Source organism: Nestor notabilis, unplaced genomic scaffold (genome assembly GCF_000696875.1).
Source record: "Nestor notabilis isolate BGI_N333 unplaced genomic scaffold, ASM69687v1 scaffold9551, whole genome shotgun sequence".
NCBI classification, from domain to species: Eukaryota; Metazoa; Chordata; class Aves; order Psittaciformes; family Psittacidae; genus Nestor; species Nestor notabilis.
Genome location: NW_009914211.1, coordinates 9,465 through 21,782, shown reverse-complemented (window position 1 = coordinate 21,782; position 12,318 = coordinate 9,465). Strand labels below are relative to the sequence as shown.

At 37.5% G+C, this 12,318-nt stretch overlaps 1 protein-coding gene across 1 annotated transcript; it reads left to right on the top strand.

The window, feature by feature from the left end:
- The first annotated feature begins 664 nt into the window (after window positions 1–664).
- On the top strand, window positions 665–9,654 carry LOC104400810 (glycogenin-2-like). The gene is made up of 7 exons (XM_010023543.1): window positions 665–800; window positions 2,552–2,726; window positions 4,021–4,183; window positions 4,733–4,859; window positions 5,777–5,999; window positions 6,701–6,841; window positions 9,441–9,654. Exons 2-7 carry the CDS (start codon window positions 2,631–2,633, stop codon window positions 9,600–9,602), a joined length of 912 nt encoding a protein of 303 aa, XP_010021845.1. The 5' UTR covers window positions 665–800; window positions 2,552–2,630; the 3' UTR covers window positions 9,603–9,654.
- Window positions 9,655–12,318: the final 2,664 nt, after the last annotated feature.

The following is a 12,318-nucleotide window of genomic DNA, read 5'->3' as shown; positions in this document are numbered from 1 at the left end:
CCAGAGTGTAGCTTGCTTTCTTCTATATTGCTACACTTTTCCCCACGTGTTTCTTCACAGCGAGGAACACTTCTAATTTTCTGGAGCTACTTGGGGTAGGGATCCTTAGCTTCTAAGTGTATTTGAGCCAGCACTAGTTACTTCAGTGCAAAGAGGATAGAGCAAAGAATACTGCCTGTTTGGTTGATGAAGTGATGTTATGGAAAGAAGGACCTTCCTGGCTGTACTAAACATCCTGTTGTTTCCTTGGCTTTCAGTACTGTATAAACAGGAACATTTCCTTATCAGTTGTATTACACTGTGTTAGTTAAATGTAAAATCTAAATATTTACAGTTTGGCTTTTTTGACTGTCATTGTGTTTAGGCAATAAGACTCAGGTAATTGTTTGTTTAAGGTTAGTCCAAAAACTTCATACCTGTTATCATGTAAATGAGGCAAACAAAAGATAATAAAATTCAGAAACATACATTCTGCAGTCATATTCACTGGGCTTTCTATCCAGTTGTGTCTTCTGGGGGAGTTTGGGAGGGAAAAGAGCTTATCGCAGGAAGTGCAGCTTGTTAGCCGCAGCCTGTGAGTTAGCTGGAGGAGGAAGGAACCTGCCAAAAGAGATAATGTTAAACCTGTAAAGTCACTCTTCTGAATGTTTGCTTACAGTAACAGATCAAGCCTTTGTGACCCTTGCTACCAATGATGTGTATTGTCAAGGTGCTCTGGTTCTTGGACAGTCATTGAGGAACCATAGAACGTCTAGGAAATTGGCAGTACTAATTACACCAGAGGTTTCCAGTGGGTTGAGGTAAGTGTTCATGTATTTTTGGAGTGTGATGTTATGAAAGAATAAACAACAGCATGGAAGATTTTAATAGGCTTCCTGTGGATTTCACAGCATTATTCCTAGAAGTTTCCCCCTTGGCTAGTGATTTCTGAAAGGAGCTCCAAATAATCTTCATGGTAAGATTGTAAGCCTAATAGGAATTCACTTGCAGAAGGAGAGCTTGTGTCTGGAAGTTGTCTTAAGCCCATAATTGGTAACATAAACTGAAAGTTTAGGAGCTAGCTTTTTCATGTTTTGCTTTGACACAAAATAAAGGCACTACTGTTTCTCCCCCACTTCCCTCCCCAAGTCTTTCTCTTGTAGAAAGAGCAATAAATAACCAACTGTGACATAAGAACTCAAAAACCCATAGGCTCAGTTTTATATGACAAATCTTCTTAAAATATTGGTGCATGGCTATCATGATGAAAAATTAATAAATTTTTGCTTCTTTTTAATCACTTTCCAATTTGGGGTGTGATTTTTATGGGCACTACAGAACTGCTTATGCATAAATCTCAGTGAATCTGTTGAACTCAAGCCCTGTTATTTGGAGGACTGTATTGCTTGTTAAAAGGAACATGGCATGCCATAGTGGCTTAAACTCTTAGCTCTGCTATGGCTTAAGAAGTGTGCAAGTTCCTGATTTCTGTATGCCATGTGAAAGTATTTGCAATTGATCTGGCTCAAGAAAAGGATTTTCCATTTTTACTATGATTAAATGTAGAGAAATACGTTTCTACAGGCTTTTTGGAATATGGATTTTGTTAGAACACTGGAACCTTCCTGAGGGAATACTGTGTACATTTGACATCTGGGTGGATATCAAGACCATCAGGTTTTTTTCCTCCTCATTCAGTGGGGAGAAAAACCTTTATAATACATTTTTAATCAAGCATAGTATTAAAAAAAAAAAAAAAAGCACATCACTGAACTATGCTTCTAAAAATCTGTACTTACTCTTAGTTCTTTCCCAGTTAATTCCTGTCCCTTGCAGATCAGTCAGGCAAAAGCTAATGACTCTGTAATCTAGATAATCAGAACAGGCTTTCATTTTGCTGTGTTTATATGACATCCAGGACTTTGCAGTCATAGTGTAATGTAAATGAATAAATAGAGTTTTAAAGACTCTCTTCCTTGTGTCTTGAGGGAAAATTACCTACTTTGGTATCACCTATAAAATTCCCATGAAAAGATATGCATAGAAAAAGATGTTTTCCTAAAAGTCTCATATGAGAGGATTTGTAGTAATGAGCCAGTATATATGGTCAGTTTTAAAAGGAGCAGTTTTGAAGCTGCATATACTTGGGCATGACAGGTGCAAATGACAGTGCTGGCAATGCATGCCACATCCTGTGCAATGCGCAGGGAACACAGTATGGTGCTGTTACTTATAGTCAATGGTGCAGGATGGAAGCTGCTTTAATTTTCATTTGTGTTTCTATAGAAGAGTAGGTAACTAAAATAAGGACTGGCTGCTTCTCCATATAGCACTTGTCACTTTTGGGATGTGCTTACCCCATAGTAAAATGGTTTATGGCCTGATAAATTAATATCGCTTCAGAAGGCTGTTAACAAGAGCTTTTCACTTCTGACTTCTCATCCTAACCAATCAATCTAGCCCTTGTTATTGTCATAATAAATGCGGTGCTGTGTGTTACTGTTTTCATGCCAGAAGTTAACTCTGAACCTCTCTAAATTTCGTTCTTTCTCTTCACTGCTCTCTCTGATAGGTCTGTCCTCCGCAGCGTATTTGACGAAGTAACTGAGGTGAAAGTGCTTGATAGTGCTGACTCAGTCCACTTGGCTCTGATGCAGAGGCCAGAATTGGGTGTAACCTTCACTAAGCTTCACTGTTGGACTCTTACTCATTATAGCAAATGTGTCTTCATGGATGCAGACACTTTGGTGAGTAGAGTGGGAGCTGTGGAAACACTTGTGTCTTCCTCAAAGAACTGCTTTTGAGTGTGGGATACTTCCTCGTCAGGCAGCCTACTGGCCTATGAAGTGACCAGATTTGCTGGTGGTTCCAAGGTCACAGGAACTCCAGCTGGCATGTTCTGGCAATGCTCACAGTTACTCTGGCTGCATAGAAATTAATCCTGGTTTGAGAGTAGCCCCAGGGCTGTCCTCAAAAGATATCACAAACTTACTCTGTGCAAGTGGGCTTCTGACAGATGTTTATAGTAGATCTCTCATACATATTTGTTTGGACTTTGGTTAGGAAGTCAGTCCAGTTTTAAAATGCAAAAAAAGAAAAAATCCTGGGAATGTTAATGACTTTTAAAATATATTTTTAAATTACTTTTTGGAGGTAGAGAGTTAAAAACGGCCATAGTTTTGGCAAGTGCAGTTGTGTCAGCCTTCCCCTGCACTTACATGGCTCACTTTGGAAGACTGTGATGCATTTTAATTTAATAAGCTTGTATTTAAATTAGCAACCAAATTAAGTTATTCTTCTCAAGGGCTGAGGGAGGAAGGCTTATGATTTCCTGCTTTACATTAAAGTTAAAGGAGGAAGGCAAATATTTTTTTTTTGTTTTAAATTTAATGAAGTGATCTTTCTCCTAAGAAACATTTTTTCCCCTGCTTTGCACAGTGGCTCAGGCTTTCAGCAGCTGCACATCTGTCTTCCCACCAGCTTTAAAAGTGATCTGGGTCTTCACCTGATTTGATTTTTCCCACTACCTTGTGAAACTTAAAAACCAAATCAAAACAAACCTCTGAGCATAGCTTACGTTAGAAAACTGGTAACAAGAGACAGTTTTACTGCTACCACTCCAGTCAGTCTGTTGCTAGCTCAAATTACTTGGATTCCCAGCTTTCATTTGGCTCTGTTGCAGTGACCGAGAATAATGAACTATGGGAAGGTGAGCTAAGAAAGAAGGAAATGATGTGTTCTTGTGGTATGTTATACTATTTAAAGGGACCTTCTGGAGGGTCTCTGAGATTCCTGAAATAATTTCACAGGCTTTGTGCTTTTATCAGAGAAATCATGGAGAACCACAATTAATGTTGCCTTATTATATTTAAAAATAGATGTTCTGACCCCTATCGTATTTTGCATTGTCACTGCTTCTATGTTCTGCAAGCTATATACTTGGCCAAACTAACAATTCACTCCATTGGTACTGGTTTAGCAACTCATGCTCCAGACAAACCTTTGCTCTAACAATTTTCCTCTTTTCCTACTGTCTCTAAGGTGCTTTGCAATGTTGATGAATTGTTTGATCGAGAAGAGTTTTCAGCAGCTCCTGACTCTGGCTGGCCTGACTGCTTTAATAGTGGTGTATTTGTGTTCCGACCATCTCTGAAAACTTACAACCTACTGCTCCAGTTTGCAGCTGAACACGGCAGCTTTGATGGTAAGGGGCAGGGCATAGGGTTGAAGTGCTAAACAGACTCCTCAAGTAAGCTGTTTTTCCATAGCTTGCTCGCTTTCAGGCAGAATAGAGGATGGCAGGAGTTCTCTGGGCTTTATGTAGTTGTGCCCCCTCAAAAGTTTAAGGTGCAGACCTCTGCCCCTTACAGTATGCTTAAGACCCATTGAGTTACTGCGGACTGTGCTTCCCAGAAAATGTCAATGAAGGAACATTGTGTCTGAGTCTTGCTCAGTAAGTTTTTGCTGTCTGGTTTAGGAGACAGAAATACAGCTGATATTCAGTCTTCTGCTCTGAGGGAGACCAAATCCTTTTCCTACTTCTTTCTTCATATCTTACAATAGGACTTCATTTACCCCGAACTTGCATCGGAGTGGATCAGGTATTACTCGTACTTGCTCACATGGCCATATTTTCAAGTCCAAGTTACAGTGCCATGAACACACCAGTTTCACTCCCATCCTTGGATCAAAATTTTAGTGTAAATTTGAGTGTACGAATAATTGTACTAATACTGGTTTGTATATTCTTTAGGAGGTGATCAAGGCTTGTTGAATAGCTTCTTCAGCAACTGGGCAACAGCAGATATTGACAAACACTTACCTTTCCTCTATAACTTAAGCAGCAGTGCTGTATACACCTATGTTCCTGCTTTCAATCAGTAAGTAGTAACACTTCTGACTGACTGTAAACAAACATCTTCTTATAGAGACAATAATAAAGGCGTATTCTGTTGATTATAAATTACAGTAGTCACAAATGATGTTATATAAAAACTGTGCAAGTAGAAGCTTAAATGCAATATAAGTATCTGGCATCTGGAAACAGAGTCCCAGAGTTGCCTGTACTGTCTTATATGCTTTTTTTCAGGGAAGCTTTTGTGATGTTTGAACAGATGTAGATTACTTTAGCATTAGGTTCCGACACCTTTACTTTGAAAGTTGTTCCTTTGTTTCTCCTATCAGTTCTATGGGAAAGTGTTTCGGTTTTTTTGGTTGTCTGGTTGGTTGGTTTTGTATTTTTAATTTTTTTTTAAACCCATTTTTCAGGTTCTTCTATGAAACAGAAGTTGTACTGGTAATTATATGAGTTCTAACAATGCAGTTAGAGGTTTTTCTGGCAGAAGACAAGTTGGATTTAGGGTGTCATGAATTACTGTTCCACTTGCACAAAAAACTCTTACTGGAAGGTGAACTTAGGGTGGTGCATTTAGTGATGCATTAGTATGGGTTCATTAATAACCAGTTTTGTTGATTTAGTGTTTGAAGTGATATTTATTTGTGAACAGAGTATACAGGAGGATGGTCAGTTTCCTTCATGATCTTTTCTACTAGAATCAGCACGTGGAAGCAAATGGCAATGCAGCCATTTGTTTTCTATATGCTAAGCAAGATCCCTTAAACTAATAAGATAGATAGAAAAAAAAAATGAATACATATACTCATATTGAATGTGTTGCTGTCGCAAAATGTCGAAATTACCTCACCAGTGAGAGTAAGCATGTTTCTTTAGCAGTTTAGGTAGGCTAAAGAAAACCAAATACTTGTTGTATAGACCTGTGTTGTTTAATTTCTACAGTTTCGGTAGAGATGCCAAAGTTGTTCATTTCTTGGGAGCAACAAAGCCCTGGAACTACAAATACAACCTTCAAACAAAGAAAGTTATGCAGGATGGCACCACTGATGGATCTTTACATCAACTGTCATTTCTCTCCCTCTGGTGGAATATATACAGTGCCAGTATATTGCCTCTGTTAGAAAAACTTCAAAAGATGGAAGAATCAGAATCTGAGGAATGCAAGGTAACTGACAAGAGGGTAGTGGGAATATACCGAAATGACAAAAAATCAAAATAAAAAATCTGAAAATTATGTGTTTGCTTGAGGAAGGAATTACATGGTGTGGTGGGTTGACCCTGGCTGGATGCCAGGTGCCCACCAAAACCGCTCTATCACTCGTTCCTGAACTGCTCAGGGGAGAGAAAATATAACAAAAAGCTCATGGGTCGAGATAAGGACAGGGAGAGATCAGTCACTGGTCACCATTATGGGCAAGACAGACTTGACTTGGGGAAATTAATTAATTACCACTCAAATTGGAGTAGGGTAATGAGAAATAAAACCTAAATCTTTAAATACCTCCCCTCCACCTCTCCCCTTTTCCTGGGTTCAACTACATCCCCAATTTTGTCTTTCTCCTTTTGATCTCATATTTTAATATGCTTTATTTCTTTACTGCAAAATTTCTTAAAAAATATTTCATCTATGGTAACACAAAGGTGGAAATACCTGTTAGATTTATCTCCTGGTGATGCTGGCATACTCATGGGTTCAAAAATGTAAATTGTAGCATGCTTTGAATCTTGGACCACAAACTTCTTGTGCATTTATTAACTTATTCCACTAATGCTGAAATTCCTCTAAAGAAGTGCAACCGTTGTAAATAAGATATTGTTTTCCTTCAAAATTGTATTTCAGTGCTGAGATGTTCTTATTTTTGTTAGCACACTTTCAGTGGAGTTGAAATTACTCTGAAAAAGGTCAGCCCTTGTGTGGCCAATTCATTGCAAACGCCTGTGCTTCCAGAGCAGACACATGAAGTACACGCTGCAGTGTGTTCACCTGAGGAACTAGCTTTTGAAGCTGTAAGTATGTTGTATATTACTTTTCACAGTAAAAAAATAAAAGATATACTAAAATGATATTTTTAAATTATGCTTCTGATCTGGGAGTTTTTATCTTCTTCAAGTTAGCTGGAGCTATTGAGTTCTTTTGCTAGCACTAGGAATAGTCTAAAGAGTATTTCTTAATCCTCAGTGACACATATATGATGTGTTGGGAGGTTGAATGAGATTGCATTGAATTTTATGAAGAGGTTAGGTATTGAAAGTTATTAGGTAATTAATAAAATGTGGTTTTTGTGGTTTGGGCAATAAGGAGTGTTTTAAAAGAATCCACTGATGAACACTGCTGGGGTCCTGGTTCTTTTGTCACAATTCTTGTGTTTGGGTGTTTCTGCTGCACTGACTCTCCTTATTTTATGCAGGAATTAAGCTGGACATAATAGCACAGTGTTTCTGCAGGTGTAAGTCATTACATGTTGTATGACAAACCATGCTACAGCAAGGTACAATTGGGAAAATATGAAGTTAATGTTAATGTCATCTGCTATTGTAACTTGTGGACTACCCTCTAGTGAGAGGAAGACAGTTTGGTGCTTCATCCCTTTAGACTATAGATACTCCATACAGTAAAACTGGAATCTTCTTTTCCTTCTTTTCTACCCTGAGCTTGGAGAGGCTGAAAGAAAACTGCAAACCTTCCAGCTCTATAACTTAACATACCCTTTACAAATAAATTATTCTTATCTTGTGTGCCTCACATGCTCAAACCAAATAGGGACACATTTTCAAGTTGGGTTTTTTTTTTTTTTTGGAGAGGAGGTAAAAACCCCCATAATATTAACATTAAGTAGTTTAATTCAAATGTAAACATCTTTTAATTAGTAGGATTGGTTTATCAGAAGATCGTATTAATTAGAAATTAATAGCTTGATATTCTTCTTACTGAGGAACACCATTATTCCACTTTTTGTTGCTTTGCTTCAGCTTTAGTCTTGTGGGATTTTTCTGGTGGAAGGGACTGGGGTCTGTGTACTCATTTATATATTGGTAGCTGGCAAAGGCAAATACTTGGGGCAGTATCTTTTGGACAATCTCTTTTGCCTCTGTTTGGGAATGCATTGTTCAGTTCTTATTCTATGCATATAAAAAGCTCATGAGTTATAGAGCTATTATCCTAAAATGAGATTTTTTTGGCCTTGTGAGTGGAGGCATCTATTATAAACTAGCTTTCCAGGCTGTCACTGAAGAATGACAGCCACTTTGAACCTGTTTTAGGATGAGATGTGATGCCCTCTGGAGGTACTTAACCTAGATTGATTCTAGTAGGAGCTTAGTTTCAATGCCATTTTGATATCTAAAGCTGAGCAAGATGAATTTTGTCTTTAGTGATGTTTCATTCCCTTTCCTCCCATTCACTGCTTTCCCCTTCCCAAGACTGAAATTGCTTTGTATTGTATGAATTCTCATTATAAGGAAATTATGAAAAAAATATTCTCCTAATAAAACCTCAGTGGCTGTATTTTAGCAACCTGTATGTGAAGTTGAACAAAGAGGTTCTAACGTCCATCTCTCTGAGCCTGACAGACCTTCAGAACAACTTGTATTTCATCCTGTGTTTCAGGAAACCTCAGAACTGGTACATGTAGCTTTCTGCAATGTACATCTGTAGATAATTGCATGAATTAACAATAACAGGCAATTGGTGCTGCCACCATCATTTTGGGAAATCTCAACTAATTATGATGCAATATGTAAATATATTCTTTAAGCTTTTAGATATGTAATTCTTTAATTGCTTCCAATACTGGAGCATGATCCCTTTCTAGTTTTCTTTAAAAAACTTCTAGTCTTTAAATGTATGGCTTTGTGTGCTAGCCCCAAAGTAATAAATGCATGGTGTTATGCATGTAGCTCTCCAATACTAATGCAAGCAAAGCTGTTTGGGATCTTTTTGTTCTGGTTTGGTTTGCTTTTTTACCTGCTGAAATGATCTTTCCAAGCAAATGGAAGATAAGTGTACGGCAAGTCAGGCATGGAGCCTAAGCTACTAGGCTTTCCTTTGTGATCTTGCACTACATTTATTCTTGGGCACTGTGACACCAGTGCCAGACTTGGCACTGACAGGGGTGACAGGGTGTCAGGGACCTGTAAATAGTACAGTACACAGCACAACCAACATGTGCTAAACAATACTTATCTCACTGGAGATCAGATAAAACACATGGCCAAAAATTCTAGGAACTTATGTTCACATGAAAGCCTGTGGAAGACAAAATTTGCACAGTTAGAGGGTTACAGTTTATTGTAGGAGATACCCTAAATAAGCCATATTTGTAATATTGTGTTGTTTCTGAATATGCCAAGGTCTGAGTTAAGACAAGTAAAGTAAATGCTTGGTATGTTCAAAAATGCTATGGCAAGTAGTAAAAGGATGGGAAAATGAGATCACATTATCAAACCAGGAATGAATGTTTGAATACTGTTTGTTTTATTGTTTCAGCTGGGAGTGTACAAAGCAGAAGTTTGACATTTTAAGATTTAACTTCATAGTACTGAAAGGACGTCAACCAAAAGACTCTTTTTTTTTTTTTTTTTTTTTTTTCTACTGTTCTTCCCACAGAACAAGGTCGCACGTTCCGTTTCAGAGCTTTCTATTCACTTCAAACCACAAGAACCAATTCCAGAAGATGAACGGAAAAAATGGGAGGAAGGGCGAATAGACTATATGGGGAAAGATGCTTTTGAACATATCAAAAAGAAATTGGATGCATTTTTACATTAAGATGGAGTGTACTGTAATAGCCATCACAATCTATGTTTCTTTTATAAATGCAGTCCTTGAATATATAGCTATCTTCATAGTTCATTTGACACCAGAGTTAGAGGTAAATATGGATCCTCATATATTTTGGAAGAAGATTAACAGATACAGACTCTTTTTTAACTCTTAAGTGTGCCTCATCTTTATTGTTATGTGTGTCATTGTCATTGTTCTCCCGCAGTGCCTTCTGAAGTATGATGAATGGTACCATCTGAGCTTGAGCTCTCACATTTATCACTCTTACCTGGTCTTCCAATAGCATTCTGCAGAAACAGTCATGAGTGTGAAACATGTTGGAAGTTGAGATTTCCCAAATTGAGATTATTTCCCAAATTGAGATTCTTTCAAAAGTACTTTTAGAAGATGCTATAGAACTACTCAGATGAAAGCCTTACTCTTGAAACCAAGTTGACACTTTAAGGGCAACCATAGTGTAATCTTCAACATTAGGAAGAAGTGAGGAGATGAAATCCTGGCCTCACAGGGTCTGCAACAAAACTTTTTAATTTAATTTTTGTTTAGGACTAGAGGAAATCCTGACTTTGTCTGAGATCACTGGTAGATGTTCTCCCTGTTTACAGGAAGCTTCTCAGCATCATCAGTGTGATCTATCTTAAGATAGACTGGTAATGTATGTTAACCTTTTATATTGCTGCTACAGGATACCATTGATTTTTATAAATATTTTTAGCTTTACTTGCAAATTCAGTGTTGTGTAGTCAGAGGAAGAAATGCCGACACTATGTTGTAAACCTTCTGGGGTTTTATATCAATTAATTTACAGTATTTCAAACTACAGCTGACAAGGACATTTTTCTCCTTTAGCATAGTTGCCCCATACTACAGGCAATTTGAGTGCCACTGGAAACACAACTGACACTTGTTCAGTAAACAGGCCCTTTAATCAGATCTTTTAAACAATAGCTGTGTGTGGGAACTAATAAATCTGAGTGCAGTTCCAGGAAAATTTACTCATGAGACTTCATTGTGTTAAGGACACTTATGGGGGATTGCTTTGTGAATTTGGGCATTCAAATTTGACTAAGATTAGCAAGTTTGTCTTAACAAACAAGGAAAAAGTAACACTTTGAAAGAAAGAGTTTTGACACACATGCCAATATAATAACAGATTTGACATGGTTATTCATAACGCCACTCAATATTACAATAAGAATTGTCTGCAGTGCTGATACAGGGCTCAAAACCAATTTTGGTACAGATATACCTAATGATATAACTTTGGAATTCTGTTTAAAAAACAACGATGTAATGTTATGCATCAGAGGAATTGCTATAGATGCTAATGGAGAAACGGGAAGGTTAGAAGGGAAGGAACTTTTTCTTTTTCCTTCATCAAAAAGGGGATGGGGGAAACAACTTGCACAAATTAGGAAAGGAACAAAAGAGTCAAAAGGTCCCTTAAAGGAAGAAAAATTTTTTATTTTTTTTTTTTTAGAATTACTTTCTAATATTCAAAATAGTGGATTTGCTTCTACTTTTGTGGGATATTTCTGATTTTATCTGGTTCTTTCTTTCTCATTTATTCTAAGAACTCTTAAAGTGGTCAATCTCTTTGGTGGGTCTACTGAATTCAAGCTTCTAGTTCAAGTGAGAGGTTTAGGGTCTCTAAAGTCAGAAAGAGATGTCCAGTAGATGATTCTTCTCAATTTCTCTATTGATGATACAGGGACCCTCAGCATCCCACCTCTCTTAGGTGGGTAACCTTTGTGTGATAACACAGGCAGGCGTTACACTTCTTGTGTGTGGCCCAGTACAGCACCATGTGGAGATTACAGCAGCTGCAGGTACTCCTGCTCATGTGGCATTCCATCTGTTGAGAATCCCTGCTCCTTAGTGAACTTGTGCACTCCTGAGAAAGTTCTGTTTTATAAGCATTACTGCTATTTAATCCAAACAGTTTGAAGACTGTGTAAAACTGTAGTCAACAATATGAACTCGTGCGTCATGCAGCTGTACTTTTTACAGTAACTATGAAATCATACAGGACACATTAATTAGATTATGGGAGAAAAATTACCATAACTGAAATGTTTTAAAATAGGCTTATGAATATAGTAAAAGGAGCTGTCATGGAATACATTTGAAAGTGTTAATATGTAAAATGGCACTGTGTGTGGATTATACAATGTTCTGCAAAGAATTGTAGTACACTAATGTTATGGAAATAAATAGAAATGGAAAGGACATATGAAGTCATGTGTTTATCGGATGATGCAGTGTTACAGATTGATTATTTGTGCTGGGAAGTATTATTTGTGACTAGTTACTTTAATATGTTTTTTGGGTTTTTTTCAATTTCATTAAATTGCTTTTGAGACATTAGCAGTACCCGCTGAGCAGAATTAAATGGTGTGAGTTATAATTATTTATACAGGCATATATAATTATAAGCTTTAGGATCTCCTAAACTGTAGTTGGTTTACTGTATTTCATGGAAAAGTATAGCTGTGCTTAAGAATTCTGCCTGAGCTTTTGTGTACTGTCTTCATAGAAAAAAAATGTTGAACTAGTTATAAGTAGTGTCATGTCAGAGTGTATTCTAGCACAGTACTGTTGTCACCAGGGTGTGAGAATAGAAAATCATCATAGAATCACCGAATGGTTTGGGGTTGGAAGGAGCTTTAAAGATCACCTGGTTCCACCCCCTGCCATGGGC